The sequence below is a fragment of the Nanorana parkeri genome, unplaced genomic scaffold, assembly GCF_000935625.1.
Source record: "Nanorana parkeri isolate BGI_ZX_2015 unplaced genomic scaffold, ASM93562v1 scaffold848, whole genome shotgun sequence".
Taxonomy (NCBI): Eukaryota; Metazoa; Chordata; class Amphibia; order Anura; family Dicroglossidae; genus Nanorana; species Nanorana parkeri.
Genome location: NW_017307116.1, coordinates 200,763 through 222,500, shown reverse-complemented (window position 1 = coordinate 222,500; position 21,738 = coordinate 200,763). Strand labels below are relative to the sequence as shown.

General features: G+C 39.2%; 1 protein-coding gene across 1 annotated transcript in view; it reads left to right on the top strand.

Moving 5' to 3' along the window:
- Positions 1–21,738, top strand: part of MSI2 (musashi RNA binding protein 2) — a 608,564-nt gene that overhangs the window by 471,509 nt on the left and 115,317 nt on the right. The window contains exon 9 of the mRNA XM_018565450.1: positions 4,160–4,274. Within this exon, the coding sequence (XP_018420952.1) occupies positions 4,160–4,274 (115 nt within the window). The remainder of the gene's footprint in view (positions 1–4,159; positions 4,275–21,738) is intronic.

Genomic DNA, 21,738 nt, shown 5'->3' with positions numbered 1-21,738 from the left:
CATAGCATGCTCATGGTTCTGAAATAGGAAGTTTTAATGGAGAGTTCCTCCCAGAAAAGCTCTTTAACCTGATGTGTCTTTAGAGAAGCTGTGAGTGGCTCCTGTTCAAATAGAAATATTTTGGTAGACATTTAAGAGGATGCACATTAAAGTAAACGCCCCACAGGATACCCTCTTGTGATGTGTATTATCTCCCTACTCAGCATGTACAGCATCTAGGCTTCTCATGCACAGTTCGATGAACATTTGCTCCAACTTCCCTTTCATGTTGTGTGTCTTATTTGGAAGGAAAGGGATTAGAGGCTTTATTTTCTTTCCTCATTCCTGTCAAAGGATGTCTAGCAATCAGAGATTGTGAAATATGGAGGTGTTTTGAGAAATGTATCAAAGAAAATATTTCACACATCAGGATATGTCAGCGTATGGAATAAAACAGTTTCTCGCTTTCGCTCTTCCTTTGTGCTTTTGGGTTTCTTGCCTGAACAGTGGAAAGCGAAGGGTAGGTGTGTTTGTTTTAAATCATCCTATTACAGTGAGTTAACCTCTGTTACCTAAATGAAAATTGTATAAACTTGAGGTTTCCTTTGATTTAGTTGCTTAGTAACAGGCAGCAGGTATCTGTAAAACAATGAATAGACTGTCACTGATAGGGGTATTAGGAAGCGAGATGTTTAGCCACACTTTGCTACATACCATTTTTTTTCTCTGTGCTTTTGTAATGATCACTAAGCAATATTTATGGCTTTGTTACATGTAACTGCTCTTCACAAGAACAATCCTCCCATTAAAGCTATCAATTGAAGTACAGTAACTGCAGAGACTTGACATAATTATCTGCAATAAATGTGATCCTTAAAATGAGCCTCCATAGACTTTAGCAGGCAATGCTAATATGTTAAAGGCTTCCTACATTGTGATCACAATTCTGTGCACATGGTTATAAAAAATAAAGAAACGTGCACGTCAATCTCTAGGTAAAAATTTCTATTTTCTCTAAGGCCTCATTCACATGGGCCTCCTGCATTTGTTTTATTTATATGCAGGGGAAATTGATCTGGGAAGTATAGTGTTTGTTTTGTAAAATGTACATGCGTTTACAAACAAGTTTACATGTATTTAGGTGTTCCAGACACATTGTTTCCCTTCAAATCCCCTTTTATTTGCTTTTACTTGCTTTTATGTGTTTAGACATGACTTAGTATCTAATCTGCCCGTGGATGCACATATTTCAGTTTTTTCGTATCACAATTAAACTGAATGCACCTGGTTGGAAGTAGACCCACAGTGTGCATTATATCATATAAAACGATTACATGCATTTATATGTGGTTAGAAATGTCCTATATGTGTGAATGAGGCCTAACCCTTATGTCCTCTATTGTTCTTTTTTACTGCTCATCCACCCTGATGTCCTAGAATTTTAGGCAGAGCTCATATTTGGTTTTTATGCATTAGCATTTCACTATGGTTCTTTTGTAATCCTGGGAGTTAGCCAAAACATTTTTCATGCCTTACCAATATATAGATGAGACAAGGGAGTTGATGATATGTATGTAAAATGTGCTACATGCTTAGGCTGCCACCTTCCAGCTTCAGTAAATGATTATTGTTGCTTAGTGAACTAGAGCAAGCATTTGGGTTCCAGTTGGCCTGTGTAGTGGTGCAGTACTGAGCCTTTCCAGCCATTGGAAGTGACCCATGACCATTTCCATGAAGAAAAATAAGTTAAAAAAAATTATTTACTGCACAACTATTTGCTAGCCATTTTAAGAACCTTATAACAGCTCAACAGGTCATCATAGAATGCTTATTATTCATGGACAATGCAGAGGTGCCATCTTGGTAAGTCATTCTTGTCTATGGCCTTCAGATGTAATACTGAGACTAATGAGTAGTTAGACACCTGTTATCTAGGGTCACCTTTGCAATATAAACATTAGCTGATTTTGTCTGGTTACCCATGTCTTACCATCTGTAAAATTCAACTTTTAAACTATGATGTGGAACAATTGTAAATGTTCATTTTCCTACCTGTAGATAAAAGAATCTTCAGCGATATAGAGCTGACTTCTCAGCACTTGTACGGGGTGTATTATTTTACAAGACACTATGAATGAGGATGACTTGCTAATGATCACTAGTCAGTAATTGCCTTGTTATAAAGTGACATTTAAACCTAAATTATGGTGAACCAGATAAGAAAATGATTGTGGTGTCAGAGATTTTTTTCCCCCAGTTTTTTTCCTTTACAATAGCAGGTACAGAAATGACACCCTCATATTAAACAGGGACAATTCTGTATGGAAAACAGCATAGTGTCGGAATTGGTTCCTGGCACATTGCAATCCTCTGAGCACACGACTGGTAGAACACAGTGCTATGATCTGTTCCCTGCTGTGTGTCCAGTGTGGAAGAGATGACACATTGTGTAGTGTAACATAAATCTATGATTAAAACACTGACTGACAAGTAATGGTTCTCAGGATATTACAGCTATTTGACAGTGTAATTCATCGGATTCAGAATTCTCTAGTAATGGAAAGATGATTGTGTTTTTTTACTTAAAAATTCCAACATATCATCTTACTGATGGTTCCACAGCGTGGCATTTCCATATACACATCATATTATAAAACACATCATATACAGGGTTGTGGAAATGTAAAAAAAATTTACTTGTCCAAGGACTAAAGTGGGGGCCCAGTCTACTTGTCCCTTATGACCATCTACTTGTCCTGATAAAAATGTATTTTTTTAACCAAAACCATATTTAACCGTGCTAAGAAGTGCGTATTACTTGTCAGCGCAGTCAGGTGACCATGCTGAACAATGATTGCTCACAAGTAGCACAGCATTGTGCTCAAACTCCTGTGGCAGCTGAGACAGGAAGGCTGTAAATACAGTGTTCCTGTCGCACTGTTAACATGGAGCAGAGCGGAGTACAGACGTTCTCCACTTTGCTCCCTGCTCTCCATCCTGATGTAATTTGCCATAGCCCCGGGTCCCCGAGAAGAGCGGGGACTCCAAAAACCACAGCGGGGAGAGAGGCATCCAGTGGAGGGGGACGGACAATTGAGGGGGAGCTGGCAGGGGGTGGGGACAGAGCAACATGTTAATTACAAGTGACAAAATGAGTGCCAGCTCCCCTGCTGTACATATAGCCCTGCTTGCCCAAAGGAGTGCTAAGTATAAAAAAAGCAGTCGCCCGCCACCCGGGTGATAGGAATTCCACACCCCTGATATAAAATCATCAAATGAAAGAAGTAGTAGGGTGCTGCTTTTATTTATGATAACCTTAGGCTATATCTGCCACTAGACTAAAACTAGTAGTGAAATATTGTATGTAACTCTTTATAAAACACTATAGAACATATCATATAATCATAAAGTGCACAAGCATTGTGTGACATGTTTATTAAATATAGTAAAGACTAGCTCTGTCATATAAAATAATGTTGTGCTCAATCCTCACTGCACAGAAGAAATCCCTGTACTAGATCCTGTCGGGCAGCATGCAGCCACTGTCTCTAGCGTGCATTACAGCTGTTCTGTTTCAAAGGCAGACCCCTTAATCAGAGCTTATATGTAAAGGCAAAACCTTTTTAGTTTCGTATAGAGTAGGAAAGGGTTAAATACCCTTAGTAAAGCTTTCATTGCTGTCTGTGTCCCAGTTGGGGACACAGACAGCAATTCAATTTGTACTGGTGACCATTGTTACTGAGACAGAAAGTGATGGGTAATACAAAGTTTTAGAGTTGTCATCAGAAGAAGAAGTAAGGATAAATCCTTCAATGGGGTCACCTGTTCGATAACAACTGTCTAAGAGGAACATTTCCCACATTTAGGAAATTTCTTCCAACTTCCTGTTGCATCTGTGGGATAAGAGGTAAATAGTACTCAGACAGCAAACATTAACTTGATGGGGATTTTAACCTGTGTGCTTTTGCATTAACATATTGTGTAACTTCTGTAACGCTATATAGGCTTTGATGAGGTATCTTATATTTAGTCATTGTGAACTAATATGCATGCAGTAAATGTCCTCTTTTCTCAGTTTCAGAAGAATGAAAAAAATGCACATTTTGCCTTCAGCTTTGTTATTTGACATTTGAAAGCAATGCATTTACATCTCATTGTGTATATTTTTTCCAAATTGCAGGTAGAATGTAAGAAAGCACAACCTAAAGAGGTTATGTTTCCTCCTGGGACAAGAGGAAGAGCGAGGGGACTACCCTATACTATGGACGCATTCATGCTGGGGATGGGAATGCTGGGTAAGTGCCCCATTTTCTTTTTACAGCTTTGCAAACCATGTTTTGAACATTTTAACATATTAAGATATTCAGACATGTTTGATGATTTTCATTTGAATACCTGGATATTTGACATTTTTGAGTGTAGTTATGTCAATGGAAACGTTTATCTTCTCTACAGATCCTTGTCAGTTCTTCCATAGCAGTGTCAAAACACATTGCTGTTTGCCCAAATGAAACACATTATAGCAGTAGTTTACAGGCTACATATTTTGTAAGACATAACCATGTGCAAGTATTTGGGAGTTGGGGCTAGCTTTTATGGCACCTGGATCATTTATTAACAATTTTGAAATGTCTTCTTTTTTGCTGTTTTCTACAGCTAAATTGTTCACGCTGTCATTGGACAGTGCAGATCTGAGATAAAAGGTACAGAACCACTTTAACTGACTAATTACAGCAATCACAAGTGTAAACATTAGCTGTGACAGGTAAATTACAGTGTCTCTAATACACAGCCAGTGCCAGTGTTGCTGATCATATCAAGTGCAAGTGTTGCTGATCATAGCAAGTGCCACTGTTGCTGATCATAGCAAGTGCCACTGTTGCTGACCATATCAAGTGCCAGTGTTGCTGACCATATCAAGTGCCACTGTTGCTGACCATATCAAGTGCCAGTGTTGCTGATCACAGCAAAGTACCAGTGTTGCTGACCATAGCAAGCGCCAGTGTTGCTGACCATAGCGAGCGCCAGTGTTGCTGACCATAGCGAGCGCCAGTGTTGCTGACCATAGCGAGCGCCAGTGTTGCTGACCATAGCGAGCACCACTGATGCTGACCATGGCGAGCGCCAGTGTTGCTGACCATGGCGAGCGCCAGTGTTGCTGACCATAGCAAGTGCCAGTGTTGGTGATCTTAGCAAGTGTCCGTGTTGCTGACCATAGCAAGTGCCAGTGTTGCTGAACTTGGCAAGTGCCAGTTTGGCTAACCATAGCAAGTGCTAGTTTTTTAGGTTCCTGACCAAAGTCAGCTTTAATGTTTCTGGTTTGCAGATCACAGCCAGCACCAGTGTTCCCAGGTTGCTGATCACAGCCAAAGGGGATAGCAGAATGTGTTTTGGCTTGTAATTCTTGGTATACACATGTGTGCAGTGGTGGACCTAATAACCAAAGGGCCCTGGTGCAAGATCTTATCTTGGGCCCCCCTCCTATATTAAAATAACTCTGTGTAAAAAAAAAAAAATTCATTTTCCAAAAAGCTTTTAGCAAAAAATTTAATCATCAAACTCAAACTAGCTAAGCTTCTTACCAAAAACCTTGGGAGTCTTCTTTACAATATACTGTATGGTCAATTGACAGTTGTCTCTACTGTCCTAGATCTTCAGAGCCTCCAAAAAATTTGATAAGTAGTCAGAAAATAACATCTGTAATTTATGCCCCTTGAAAGCCTAGATTTTGGGCCCCACCTAGGCAGTGAAAGTGTCTCACACATGTATCCCTGTATGCAGAAGGAGTAGCAGAATTTATTTTGGCGTATAATTGTAAGTATACCCATGCTCTGTGTGAGAAATATCTTCTTAAAATGACAACTTTGTGTTAAATATACATTTTTATTTTCTTCATTTTCAAAAAGCTTGTGGTAAAAAAAGGAAAATTTCAAAAAGACTCAGTTTTGTCTGATTTCCAAAATGTGGTCATTTTGTGGGTGACTTTATTGTCCTGGCACTTCAGGTCCTCCATAGGGGTGATACGTAGTCATGAAATCAGATTTATAATTCATGCCTAGGTTCTCCCTGGATTTTGCCTCCCCCTCCATGCGGCTAGGCAGCAAAAAAGTCTCACCCATGTAGTATGCTTATACTCAAAAGTAGAGATTAGGCTGCTCTTGGTTGAAATCCAGTTCAAATATCATTAAATATTTTTAGGCACTGCCCGCCTAGGGACAATAATTATACAAAATTAATAAGTGGCCATCTGTATACCAACCTATACTATAATTCATTATATCAATAGTGTGTTTATACTCGGTAGTCAGGAATGTGTGTGCGGTTGCCAAGTAGACTAGTGATCTCACAAACTGCAGGTGGTGGCAGGCTACCCTATATTATGTGCCTAGTATATGTGTGGTGTGCCAGGATTCCAGCTCACAGGATAGCTTGTGGAATCTCAGAATAATGAAGGTAACCATCTAGCTTCTACACACCCTTAGAATGCACCAGTATCTGCCTGTGTGTATCCAGCCAGCTAGATTTTTGGATGGTCTAGTGGTGGCTGCCAGTATTGCAGGTTGTGATAATTGTTTCACCTACCCAAGGCAAGCTGTCTCCTTATTTCTCCTTCACTAAACAAGAATCTTGCTCCAGTTAGCAAGTCCCTATTGGCGTGATCCTTAACATCTGGTAGCAACAGTGGGATGTTAGTGTGTGCATAGTGTTTTACTGTTGTTACTTGTTTCTGGACTGTGAGTTTCACAATAGTTTGCCAATGTACTAGTCGATTTCAGAGGATTTGCTACTGACCACAATACTATGTGCCCAGCCTGGCCTACCTTGTCCCTGCAACCTCAGTACCTCTATTTGTGACACAGCCTAAAACTAAAATATCACCTTCGGGTGGCTGACCTTTAAAAGTACATATATCATAAAAAACAACTTGTCTAACATACTAGTAATGTGACTACAAGTACCTTCAAATATGCCTAAATCTTTGTATGTGCATTGATGGATCCTTAGAATTCAGTAGCACTTAGCATGCAAGCTTTGATTTTACTCCTACTATTGGGGCATTTCCCTAATATTGAAAAGATCCCCCAAACAAAAATGAGGGGAAGGGGGCTTTGAAGAGAACATTGAGTTTATGACTTGGGTGTCAGGAACTCACTTCTTTCAAGTAAAAAGAAAAGGTCTGTTGGCCTATATCAGAATCCCATTAATTACCACATTAAAGGCTGGCTGAGACTAGATTGGTCTCAAAAGAAAATGAGGAGGCCAATAGAAGTAGCAAGCACAGAAGGGCAAAGTCTGTGCTCCATTAAATAGAAGGTCGTTAAATTGCCATCATCATTCACTTATGCCTGAGAATATGAATGTCTCTTTATTTATTGGACCTTAGATGTTTCCCCTGTGATGAGAGCAGTGCATTTGTTACTTCCCTTGATCCCATTGTAAGGTTAGCATGGCAGTGCACTTCATATGCACCCACAAATGTTCCTTTGAACTTGGTAGAATTTAAAATGAAAATCACATCTAGATTGAACTGCAAATCAAGTAAAACTGGAAAGTGTATTTTTTTTAAATCTAATAAGACATATATTTGTTATAACTAGGCATATACTATAACTGCAGTTTTTTTAAAAAAAATGTTTGTATGTATTTTTTTATATACGAACCCCTCAACATATAGTTATAGAAATGTGTTTGTTATTTTGTGCTTCTCTTATGCAGATTTTTAATAGAGAATATAAATTCTTTCCATTCTATTGAATTTTCATTCATACTTTATATTATCAGAAGCAAAGAACCTTTTGATGTTCAGGCCTTTAAAAGCAGTTAGATGCTCTCCTGGGAGATGCTAAAATTCTGTTTTCTTTTCACATATCAGCATGTGAAGGAGCAGAGGGGTTTAGGCCTGGCAAGCCATGATTTATACTGGGTCCCAGCATTCCTTTGGCATTATTTTAAAGCAAATCTTTAGCTCTTCCCTAACTTAGTTCTCTGTTTTTATGTCATTATGGCAATGCTTGAACCTGGCTCTATTTTGTGTGCCAACCAACTGGCATTTCTGCCTTGAGAACGGTCTTAAAGATTCTCTTGTAAATGATTAACATTTCCTCCTGGGATATCCAAATTTGCATTTAAATGGATGTCTTAAATAGACTATTTTACTGTTATTCACCAAAATAGAATGATGAAGGATGCGCTATGTTCATGCCGACTTAAAACGAACCTTTCTCCTGGAGTGAAATTGAGTCACACATTTATTCTCATCTCCTAATGTGGCTTTGACAGCTCCACGGTCTTTTTTTATATCAAATGGCTTTTTTATATGGTTTATGTGTGGTGGTGGAATTGCTTAATAATATAGGCCTGTTAAAGCTATTTTAAATAAATATGATTTAGTTGTGAATAGCAGCATCACCAGGAACAGGTTAATACTGCTCAATATTTACAGGTTGTTTTAAAGTCTTTATATCAATGCATAATTCTCCATGTTCATAAATCAAATCCAGCAGTGCTTTCATTTTGTTTGTGAGAATGTACTATAGAAAAACAATTTAGGCTCTATTTTGAGTCCTTTTCAGACCCCAGCAAGAGGCAAGAATAAAGCTTTTTTAATATTGTTTTTTTCTCACAACATCTATATTTATGTTTGTTATATTTATGTTATACCAAAACCATAGCAGAGCATTAAGATGCTATTTACCTTTTACTTCTTAAAGAAAAATGAAAAGGAAAGAAGGAGCAGCCTTCAAAAATTATCTACATAATTGTGGATCTGATTACACTTGGTGGTAATCAAATTATTTAAAGTGCATAGAACATTATATTAAACATTGTGTTGTGCTGTGAGCCAATAGTGTAATACACCCCGTGTTCCACATGAGAGAACATGAGTCACATTAGGTGAGTGATTCTCACTCAACCTTATAGTTCGAGCCGACGTGTGACAATGAAACTGTCACACGTCGGCTCAATAGATCGGTAATGGTGCGAACACATAACGTCGCTCGCTCACTTCTCGATCCTGTCCCTGCAGAGAGCCTTGACTGTCACTCATGGCTCCCTGCGGGGATTCCTCCCCGCTCCGATCCTCTAGCGCTGACTAGAGGAATGAACGAGGGAGGGGGCGGGTACAGCTGGCTCTGCCTCTGGATAGGCAGAGCCAGCTGTCAATCACGCAGCTGGGTGAATCTCGACAGTAATGTCGGATTCCGTCTCGGCTGCGGCGGTCTCAATATACCGCGAGCCGTAGCTCGCGGTATACTGAGCTTTGGGTCACGGGAGAACGCTAGTTTATGTCCTCCCTTGACCCTGAGGAGAACTATGGGGAAAAACACTGACCTCCTTTAAGTTTTCAAAATTGTATGCGCACATGGGTTTGCTTATCTTTTAGCCCCCATTCATACTTGAGCATGTGAATTGATTTGCATCATTTATGTGCACATAAATTCGCAATTCGACTGCATTTCCGCACATTTTTCTGGCTTGGGAATTTTTGTTTAAGCCAAAGAAAACTAGTTACAAGAAATAGGAGGTGGTGGTTAGGCATAAAATCATATGAAAAAAAAACATTTTTTAGTACTTCCAGCAAAGTCTATGGGGCTAAAAATGTATGATTCTGCCTGCAAAAAGCTTTTTTTTTTTAGCAACAAGGTATACAATACTTAAGTGTGAACCATTGAAATTAATGAGATTATTCATGTTGAGCATTGTTGTGCTTCAGGAAACATACAAGAAAATGCTCCGGTGTGAATTGGGGCTTACAATTTTGTTTCTGGTGTCCTTCGACAGCTCTTTGGTCTTCACCATAGTGGAGTTTGGAGTGTGACTGTTTGAGGTTGCGGACTGGTGTCTTTTATACTGATAACAAGTTCAAACAGGTGCCATTGATACAGGTAATGAGTGCAGGACAGAGGAGCCTCTTAAAGAAGAAGGTACAGGTCTGTGAGAGCCAGAACTCTTGCTTGTTTGTAGGTGACCAAATACTTATTTTCCACCATAATTTGCAAATAAATTCGTTCCAAATCAGCCAATGTGATTTGTCTGGATTTGTTTTCTCATTTTGTCTCTCATAGTTGAGGTCTACCTATGATGCAAATTACAGGCCTCTCTCATCTTTTTAAGTGGGAGAACTTGCACAATTGGTGGCTGACTAAATACTTTTTTGCCCAACTGTATATATAAAGCAGTGACAGACACAAAACGTTCAATGCAGGTGCTGGTGCATTTGTTTTGATGTTCAGTGAATGTCACATTCAACGATTTATTAATTTACACCTTTGCATCCTTGGGAAGCTAATTGAAAACTGCAAATTTATTTTTTAAACTGCAAACCAAAATAGACTGTTCTTGGAACATATTTTACCAAGAGCATAGAACTGGATACAACAGATCTCTTCTCCGTCTTGTTTCCAGCTTATGTGGTTAGCCAGCACGTCTGTATAGCTGTCTATTTAAGGACAATGGAACTGCTGCTGGTGTCAGTGGTCTGTGTTCTTACAATTCCTGTTCAGCAGCTATCAGAGGGCAGATTTAAAGCCAGGTAACTAAATAAAAGCTCCAGCTGTTGCCCATCAGGGAGCAAGAGCATCTTAAAAAGTCTCACAGTGAACTTAGCTTTCAGATTGTAGCAAACAAAATCTCAGCTCTAAAAACTAAAGAACCTTTTTTGTTTGTTAGTGTTCAATATCTGCTTTGTTACAGTGTATAATAGGTTTTATAATTACTTACATATGACTATGAGCTCTTGCCACAACTACAACTCCCTAACCTGCGCACAGACTTAGGCGCCCATTTTTAAAGATTCACTTTGTGTTGCCATACCACTATTTTCCTTCCTCCTACCTACTGGCATGCTTTTTTTCTCCCATTTTCTTGCAATGAATTGGGCATTGCTTGACTCGGGTTCTCCTCCTATCAAAGAGTCTACTCTGCACCGTTATGTAGAAAACACCACAATACACAATGCTTCACACTGTAAAATAAAATAAAATCCAGCGTGCTCACCTCCCCTATTGAATATGTCAAGTATGCCCTCTTTCTTCGCCACTGCAGCCTCTCTACGCTCTAGTGTCAGCTGGTTTTAGAGCTTAGATGGGGGTAACCTAATGCGCCCCCTTTCTATGTAGCCTTGTTCTTGCCTGGAAATTATCCTCTGAAGCCCAACCACATGAGGAGGTCATTTGTCCCTTTATATCTGGAAGGCCTGCTCTGTTAGCTAGTGTTTCAGCAGTGTGGGGGATCGTGGGAACGTGGCTCAGAAAGTTTACATGCCTGGGGGATGCGCTGTCACTTTGGAGGAAAAACAAAGTCTTTGTGGAAGAATTATACCACCATCAGTTACACCACAGGTTTGCCATTTAGGTTAGGTGTAACAAAAGATTGGAGCACTGTGTATTCCTGTTACAAGTGCTGGGGACACCATGTCAAATCTCAGATCTAATTTATTTTGAAGAAAAGTTAAGTAATTTAGAGTGCATACAACACTACGCATTTATAAAAATATAGCGGTCCGTTCTCTTCAAGTAACTGACTGAGTACATATTGTTTAAAGCTCAAGAACAGGACGTTACTTTTTTTACTTTTATTCTTTTACACTTAACTTTACTGCTGTTACATAGGAGGCTAACAAGCCCCCCCCCCATGTGATGGCACAGAGGAAGTGATAGGTCCTCTTTATGGGGACATCATTAAACCCCTAATGTCTCACAGATCGTGTTTCAGGAGCTGCCCCTCCAACCTCAGTGGCCAGAGAAGAGAGAAATGAACAAATTCCTTGTCACTTCTGAATTCAGTAATGGGAGGGGAGATCAGCCACTGTAAATTTGCTGATTACCCTCTGGTCCAGCAACAGAGACCCATCGTGGTGCTCCTGGGCTCACATGAGGAACAGCGGAGCCCTGGCAGCAGAGGGGGTGGGTGGCACCCTTTTCAACACCATACAAGTAAATAGGCGGCTCTACAGCTGCCCCATCACTTGTATGTGAAAGTCGGGTGCCAGATGAAAAGGATGGCGTGATCTTGGCTAAAGAAAATATAAAGGCTCATGTGTAACCCTCTAAACAGGTCCAAAAATCCAGTTACTGTGTAACAGAGGCTCTATCCTTTCCTTGCACTTTCCAAAACTGGGTTTTAACAAAAAAACAAAAGCTGGGTTTTAACATTAATAGTCCTTTTCAAATCCTATCTGAAGGCAGACACAAGTGAGTCTCTTCAGACTTGTTTAAAGCTGCTGTTGACATTTTCAGTTGAAGTGAATGTAATGTTTTAGCTTAATTTTCTTCATAGCATTCAGTAAAAAGTTTTTTTCTTACATTTGTTAGGTATAACTGAAATATTGATATACATTTTATATTCACTATTTCCAGACAGCTGGTGGAGCTCTAGGCAACATATATTTATTGAGTGCCTCCTTTTCTTTGCTGGAAAAAAGCCTACTGTTAATAGAGCTCGAAATTACACTCTCAAAACTCAGACAGCTGAATGCCTCAGAGACTCCCTCCACTGCTCTAAACATTTACACTATGATTGCTTTATTGTATGTAGACAAAGTAATAAATAAAGTAAAATGTATGAAAAAAGATACAAAGTATCAATTGTGTAAATGATACAAAAAAATTGACTCCAAGCCATTATAGCTTCTCCTTTTACCATTGGTCTGTATACGGGTCAGTTTTGCTTAAGTAAAAATGTATGCAAAGGCAAAACTGTGGTGAGGGGTTATAATCTCTGCCATTGGTTTTTTGTTGCATCTCCAAGACAGGGAATGAAGGGAAATCTCCCTAACAACACATTGACAGCCAAACATAATCTCAAAGGGGTTTTAACCCTTTTGCACATCATCTGAAACTAAAAACAAGGTTTTTGGCTATGCATACCCTTTAAAATCAATACAATTTGTATGAACAGGTTGAAGGTGGAGTTTTTATATCAAGGGTGTTCTACTACATCATGCTTAATAGATTGTTCATGTAAAGAAGAAACTGATGGTCACCGTAGACATTAGAAAGGCAGTCGGAGGTGCAGGCATGATGTGATTGTCTTCAAGCTGTTATGCTGGCTACTAGGTCCCCAAACATTGCATTGTGTTACCACTCTTATTTAACCTGTGGAGAATGGAATGCATACTGCAGACACCAGCCTATCGGAAAGGGAACAAAACAAATTAGGTAAGGCTTTCCAACATCCAGTCACTTTTTTCCCCTATCAACCTAAACCTAAAAGTTTGCTGGTGCTTTATAGACACTAGATTGTCTCCCAGTTGACAGAAAATGGCAGCTTACTCAGAAGACTGTTATGTGATGTCCAGTAACTTTTGAAGTACTGTATCTTTCTGAAAATTGCTTACAACAGTTCAGCTTAGATATTCATAGTTGCTTATAGCAGCCAGCAAGCCATACACTTTATTATTGCTACACACAGGGACATTTTATTTGTGTTGATATAATTAGAAAGTGTTTTAATTAACTAGATATACTAAAAAAACAAGAGGAAAAATAAGGACATGGAATATTAGTCACAGAAACATACTGGAATAAAAGCCTGAGGACAGTGATGAAACTGATTTTGAAGGCACTGCTTTTAATTAGGGTTCAAAGTGATCATTCAGATTCAGCATAATAGTAGACAAGTCTCATGGCAGATGATTCACCCGAAAGTGATTTTGCAAGCAGTACCTCAGCACAGCATCACTCTAGTCTAGTGCATTGAGTTAACAATGAAAAATGGTCTGCTCACATTAGGCATGCATTTCCCTTTTGATAAGATCTCTGCCTTTAAATGTTCAATATCATTTTTAAAATGATCAAACATAACACAAGAAGACAGCAACTACCCTATCTTTCATTCCTAAACATCAACTACCTGATTATCTCAAACAGCACTCAAATCTGTCTGATTGCTTGTTGAGCATTGCTTACTGAGTGGTTTTATTGACAGAATATAGACTCAGTCAGACAAGTGCCTTTGATTACCATCAAAGTAAATGTTTCGTTTAATAAAGATTAAGAATTCCAAATTGTAATGGAACAGCTTATCTGGAAATTAAAATTGAAACTATCCTCTGTGCCAGTAGTGCTTGATTCCAGTCTTTGAGGCCCCATAACAGTGCAAGTTTTTTAGTTCTCTACAAAGACTTACAGGTCAGATTGTTGGTGTTCTCTTACACAGGTTATTAATTAATGCAGCTATGCCCTTACATGGTCATTGGGAAAACACACACTGTTACAGGACAGGACCTTGAGGTTTGTAGCTGAAAACCTACAGCATTGCCAAGGGATTTGCTATATTTCCACCCGCAAGATGCAGGATCATCTAAACAAAAGTTCATCCAAAGAGGCACAATGTGCTGTGCAGAAACATTATCACACAGGCAGACAAATCTCACGCTTGCAAGTATTTTTATAAGGTGATACAGCAGATAATTTACTAGTGCTGAAGTCAAAGATTTAATAAGCATGCCCATAATTGCTGCTTTTATTAATATCTAACCATGTCATAGCCCCAATCAGGTCATGTAAGGAAGTTTAGGGCAGAGATGGGTTAACACCTGTCTTTTAGTCCCTATATTGTAGCAGAAATGGCAGATTTGAAAAAGGGCATCCAAGCAGAGCTGTGATTTCTACTTATTTTTAGTTTAGTGACAAGACATAATTATTGTGAGATTGATCATTCCCTGGAAGTATTGAAGCAAACAAATTGTTCAGCGGCCGGCACAGGATGAGCACAGCTTCTAATGGGAGCAGTGGATAGGTCATCCTGACCATAATTTGGCTTGATGAAGCATCCACATGGGCATGGTGTTAATGTGCTATTGATATTCAGCCAGCCAATTTCCCTGCGTAGACCGGGGCTGTGACTCGTTAGAGCAGAGCCAGGCATCAGAGAAGCAAATGATGAGGAAAATTGAAGTAATGTTGTATTATAAATTTATGATTTCATCTGCCATGACCTGAAAGATGTTCAGTGATGGGGCTTATGATTAGGCCCGTCAGACATAGAAGCAACACATTTTATCTTGGTTAGGCTTGTGAGATGGTTCCTGGATACAGAACAGATCTCTGGCCAAGGCAGTAGGGAAAGATCTCTGTTGGAATTGGGCAAATGTGGATTAAAGAAAAATATGCATGAGTTGTAGGACTGCACAATAGAGGATTTTTTACCAGTTTTCTCATTTCAATGTTATGTAAACAATTCAATTATTTTGAAAATGTTACATTTAATTATAAATACACAAATTAATATGTAGTTATACTATAAATGAGAATATTTATACAGACACATTAACCTTTTGGTAAAACACCTGATATTTCACTATAGGCTCTACAGAGGGATTACTGAAGAATTGCAACTAAAAAAAATATTAAATCATTCTGCTCCCTGTCCACATTCTCTGTGCACAAAAAACATGCACACAGCATTCGCTTCATAAACCCTAAGGCCATTTCTCTCTCATATGGCCTTATGGACAGGCACAGGTGCTGAAGGTAGTCCATAGGTACTCTGAAATCAACCCGCATTTGCTAGATGACCCACATTGACCTGATGGGTACACAGAGATAGTGTCCATGTATCCTAATTCTCATGAAAAGCAAGAGATGGCTGTGAAATTCGTATTCATTGTGTCCTAGATCACCTTTCAGGTTGCTGTTCTTTTGTAAAGTGGGTTTAATATCTATTCATAAAATATTCTGGAAATGTGCTCAGTTTGCAAAAGACAGAAATTGGAATATTTTATCAGTTTCTGTGAAATGGATGTCTAGGTGTGACTTATCACAGGACATCTGTCATTCATTTTACCCCATCATACTATCAAACTCCCCCCCTCAAAAAAAGTGTTTGCAAATTCACAGTGTAGACTGAATATTTTATTGCAAATATTGTTTTAATTAAAATCTAATCATTTGGGCGTGTATAAATAACATTTATGGCAAAATTCCAGCATGCAGTTGGAAGCATTTGCTTTCCGTTGCAAATAGTTTCTTCCCTATTGTGTACTGCACATGTCAGTGTACTCACTCATAGCGAAAGTCATTAAGGTGGCACTTTATGCTGAACTTTTTTTAACTTGATTGAGAACTGGAGAACAAGTTATGTCCCCTAATCCATTTATCTCTGATATCAGTGACCCAAATTATCTCATCTTGCCGGTTATATCCAATTCAGCCAAAAATCCTGTGTTATGTTTACCTGTGGGATAAGTAACAGACTATCTGACATGGTATATTGCAGACATTCTGACCTTCGGTTGAAGTTAACACTTAATATTTTAATTTTTCAGTATTTTTTTTTTAAATAGTAAGATAATAACATGTTGCATTTATATTACCACAATGTAGCACCTTTTTTTTTGCAATGTGTTACAGTGGCAAAAAGCATATACAGTACTTTGGGATATACTACTAACTTTGTTACAAGCCTTCTTGATCTGTAAGACATGTGGCCATTCATATGGCCAAAGCTCTCCATTCTAGATCAGGCAAGACAGGGGAATAGTAGAAATGTAAGTACTGCATATGTATTCTGATGTGATCCTTGTTTGACTGCACTTTACTTACTCACATGCTGTCCACTTAAAAGCAGGTGGCTTCTAAAATAGACCTTATTTGCTCGATAACTACCACATCATTGATTTTAGCTCTACCAGGTAAGTACTGGTAGTTTTCTTTGTGCCATTCAGTGCATTATGAGCTAGAATATAAAGCTAGCAACTAATTTACGTTATACTACAACCCCTAACATTTAGCTTTCCCATAGCTGAACACTTAACCTAACCCCTAAAATGAGCCAGTTGCCTCATTCACACGACTAACAGCCGGCCCATACAGATCCATGCTGCATGCACGGCCGTATCGGGCCGTTCCCGGGAAGGACAGGTGCTGTGTGTGATTTGTAAGCAGCAGCCTGTCCTTCTCTATTAGAGTACATGGCTGTACGCTCACCCAAACTGCTTGTCCGTGTGGGTTTCCCTGCTCGGACGCAGACAGGATCCATCATACAAATCACATGCAGCACCTATCCTTCCGGTGAGCGGCCCGATACGGCCGTACATGCAGCACGCATCTGTACGGGCCGACTGTTAGTCGTGTGAATGAGGGCTAAATGTAATCCTCCCCACAAAACACATCCTCCCCACAAAACACATGAACCAAACACATCCAAACACACTTAAACTTAAGCCTTAAAGTCCTCCCCTAAAGTGAACCTGTGTCAAGGCTATAGACATTCAATTATTTACATATTCCCAACTAGTCAAAAATGAGCTTTAAGCCAGGTCCTCTGTAGCTTCAGGCATTGTGGAGCAATTCATCCTTAAAGTTAACAGCAGAAGCACCTAAGTAATTTAAATTGTACTCTCAGCAACTCAACTCCCCTCGCTCCCCCTTCCACAGCACCTGCTCTGTGTTTAGAGAAGACATTAGAATATTGGAAAGCTACTCACTCATTGCTGGAAGGGGGAAGAAGGTGAACTGATCTACCTGTGAAAACTAGTTAATGGCTTTAGTGATGCCTATTTTTAGATCATTTTGTACTTGTTATAAATTGTTCTTGAATGTCTGTAGCCTGGCCACAGTTGAACTGACCATACACTTGAACGAGAACAATTGCTTCATTCCCCCATCCGTGCTAAACATTGTGGATATAAGAATATCCCTTGCTGGCTATAGTATTCTTACAGTCGACCCACACAGCTGTAAGAATACCTGAACAGTGACTGCAGCTGTTTGGCCAACAATTTTTGGCCCAGTTACTTTGACAAAAGGTGATTAGAAAATCAGCTTTTGTTGAATGGAGTGGTGCTGAGAGGGCCACCCACAGCAAGAATTTTGGCCAAGACATCCAATATTCGAGATGTGTATTACCAGATTTACACTTTACCAGTTAACCCCCACAAACAACAACTAAATTAAACACAGTTTCTCCAACACCAAAGTGAGCCCTTTACATTTAACCCCTACACTTTGATTACTTACCTGTTTGTGCTACAGAAGCACAGATTCTCACTTTCTCTGTGCTGAAAGCATGCAGATTGTTCACCAAAAACATACAGCGCTGAGATCTTAATTCCAAAAAAGAAAAAAATCAGCAGGTTTATATTTGTTAGGTGGTGTCAGCCTGTCTATATGGTTGTTACTAAAATCTGGAACTGTCTTTGCATGTATGAACGCCTTCATGTTAAGTTTCGTTGGGTGGTCTGATCTTAGCGTTAATATCCAGCTGTAATCTAGATTAGTTTGTGACATGGGTAATATCCTTATTGGGTTTAGGAGAAAATATTTCAACTAATACCCATACGTTATTATAAACAGCCAGGCGGAATCACGCCAAGATAGCAGCCTAGTAAGTGGCTTTCTGGTCTTAATGCTGCTATTTTCAGGACTTCAATATTATAATTTTGTTTTGTTATTTGATAAAGTGTATCACTTTTCACAATCTAGCACTGATATGTTAACTATGGTACTTTGGGCTCTAGGGATAAAGCATTACTAGTACCTTTATCTCAAACTGTCAATAGCCGTAATGCAAAGTACATTCATTCTAAGCTCTCCAAATGTCACCGCGAACCTGTGTTGTGTTTAGCTTGAACACTTGGCATTTACTCTTCCAACTTAAAGGTGTGGACATTCATCTGGCTCAGGGTGCCAAAGTGCATTTAATTACTGTACGTAAAAAGTCAACCACCTTTTGGTTTCAAGGCAAGGAAGTTAACCCTTACTAGTGTGTTAACAGCAGATGACAGAGGAGCAAACGTGCAGTACATTGTATGAGATTATGAAAAATTGCCCAATTCTTCACATACATTGTAGAGAAGCAGACTGTAGACAGGCAGATGTCCTATTTCCAGTTTTGCTGATGGGTTTTAAGCTATCTATACATTTGAAATAATTGCCACCCAATCCAACCATTTTTCTACAATCTAATGTCAGTGGCAGCAGCAATGTTCTCCAACCCTACCTTACAGCTTGCAGGGAAAAATACTGATTTAACATAATTTTTGGTCTTGGAGATATCTAATTTTGGCACAAGATTCCCATGTCCCTACTCATGAATGCTAGATTCCCAATAACATACTTTCTAAGGTGATCCTATAGTTATGCCAGGCATTTAGGTTGCGCCTGCACTTCTAGGTGTATATATACATAGCTTTGTTCTCTGGAGGATAGTCACTCCACTTCCTGTACTACACTGGATATTTTGTGCAAAGTGATATTGACACAGCTCTTATATTTTCACAGTACTGACATTTATGAGGCTTTCAAGACCCCAGTCTTGTGTGTAGCTTTAGTGATGGCAACGATTATAGTTTTCTTTTATAGGTTTTTTTTTCTGAAATAATGGAAAAAGCAATGATGGCAAGGTTAGCCAAACAGCAGCAGCCAATTAGAATTAACTTTTTAATGTAGTCTGCTTTTTAAAGAGATGATTTCTGATTATTCCTTAGATGTGTGCCTAATGTGTATGTATGATGTATTTACAGTGTGTGTGTGTGTGTGTGTGTGTGTGTATATTGTGGTAGTTTGGGGAATTTAGCACAATGGTGAGCGCAAAATGACCACTCCTGAAGTCAACTTTCACATAAAAGGACAGTCTTTATTCACTAAAAGGCCAACAATCCATGTACTTCACAAAATAATATACTTTTCTTCAGCATAATGAAACACAACAGTTAATTTGACTTTCCTCAAAACATCTTATTTCTGTCTCACTGACATCTGGCTGTCCCATACACTCCCAGTGTGTTAGTCTCAGGACTTTACTGTATTTCCCAGTATCGCTCAGTAGCTTTCCTCTGCTCCGAGCATGTCATCACACACCTGTGTAATACTCGCACTGCTCACCCCTTGTGGGTCACTGACTCTCTCTTAGTCTTTCAGTCTCTCCAACAGGTCCCTTGGGTGTCACCGACCCTCTCAACCTCTCCCAGCCTTCCTCGGCTGTTTCACATGTGCTTCCAGCACACACTAGAGTCACCCTATGGCCATGTGCCTCCTGCACACCCACAACTCCCCTGAGCTCTGGTCCAGACTCCTAATAAGGCTGCTCTCAGCCATCTGATTATCCTAGACTAGTCATTGGCAACACCTAGCCCCAGGACTAGAGATTCCATCCCGCTACAGTCCAGAAAGCCCAGAAGAAACTGCAAAGCCAGCTTCTTCCCTGCAAAAATATTCACATCCTGGAAACTCTCAGCCTCCCTAACTGAGCGTTCTGGGTGACTGTGTTGCCATATTTCACTGTGGCACTGCCCCACACCACTACAATATATGTGTGGGGGTATATATATATACATATATATATATATCCGGTCAAAAGTTTTAGAACACCCCCATTTTTCCAGTTTTTTATTGAAATGTAAGCTGTTTAAGTCCATTGTATAACCTTATATGGTACAAAGCTGAACGGTAAACTGCCAGAGGTGGAAAAAATAGTTTAGGTTAGCAGAAACTGAAAAATAATGTACATTTCACAGTTATACAAAAAGGCTTTTTTCAGGGTAGAAGCAATGGGTTAACAACTCACATGTAAGTAAATTAAGCTTTGAAAGTGTATGCTAACAATACAGGTGTCCCAACTTTTGTTGATTACTCACAAGCTCTCTGTCTGTATAAAATCAGTGTTGGAACAGACTGTGTTACAACACCCTCATAAGCAATATTGGACAGTATTGTACTGCAGGAAGTAGTAATGGCGAGAAAAGGGCAATTAACGAAGGAAGACAGACAGACCATTATAACCCTGGAAAGTGTAGGTCTTTCCTTTAGAGAAATTGCAAAGAAAGCCAAGATGTTAGTGAGTAGAGTGAGTTTCCTACACCATCAAAAGGCACTTGTTAACTGGATCAAACTCTGACAGTAAGAGGTCTGGCAGATGCAAAGCCACAACAGAATCAGAAGACAAGTTTCTGAGAGTCAAAAGCTTGCGTGACAGGACACCAGTTTCAAGCACAGCTTAACACGGATAAAAGTAAGCAAGCCTCAGTTTCAACTGTGAAGAGAAGACTTCAAGCTGCAGGTTTGACAGGTCGAGTGGCAGTAAGTAAGCCATTGCTAAGATGACAAAATAAAAAAGAGACTTGACTGGGCCATGAAACACCTCCAGTGGACTACTGAAGACTGGAAGAAGGTCTTATGGACCGATGAATAAAAAATTTAGATCTTCAGATCATCACGCAGGTTTTTTGTACACCGTCGAGTAGGCGAAAGAAAGTTTCCTCTGTGTGTGACACCAACTGTCAAACTTGGAGGAGGAAGCCTGTGAATGCAAAGCAACCTACAAGTGCAACACATTTGTGGGAGCTTCTGCAAGAATGTTGGGAAGAACGTTCCGAACAATATTTGAGTTCCGTTGTAGAAAAAATGCCACGAGTGTGTTCATCTGTTATATCTGCAGAAGGTGGCTACTTTGATGAGTCAAAAACTTAGATTACATTTTGTTACATAAAATGTTTCTATGATTTCTTTTGGATATCCAATTGTTTAGTGAAGTGAATGTGGTTAAGACAATATACCGCAAACAATTAACAATAAATGATGTAGTGAAATTGTGTTAATCCGTGAATCAATCAAACTTAATAAAAATGTGGAAATATACAACCAATGTACATTTATACATATCAAATACATTGAAAAAGTTTTTTAAGACAAGTGCTGTGTACTGCTTTTTTCAAACACCATGGGTGCAATAAGGTGTTCTAAGTGTGGAAAGTTTATAAATTCAAAAAAAGAGTTTATAAATTCAAAGAAACAGAAAAATGTTCCGTGATAATTG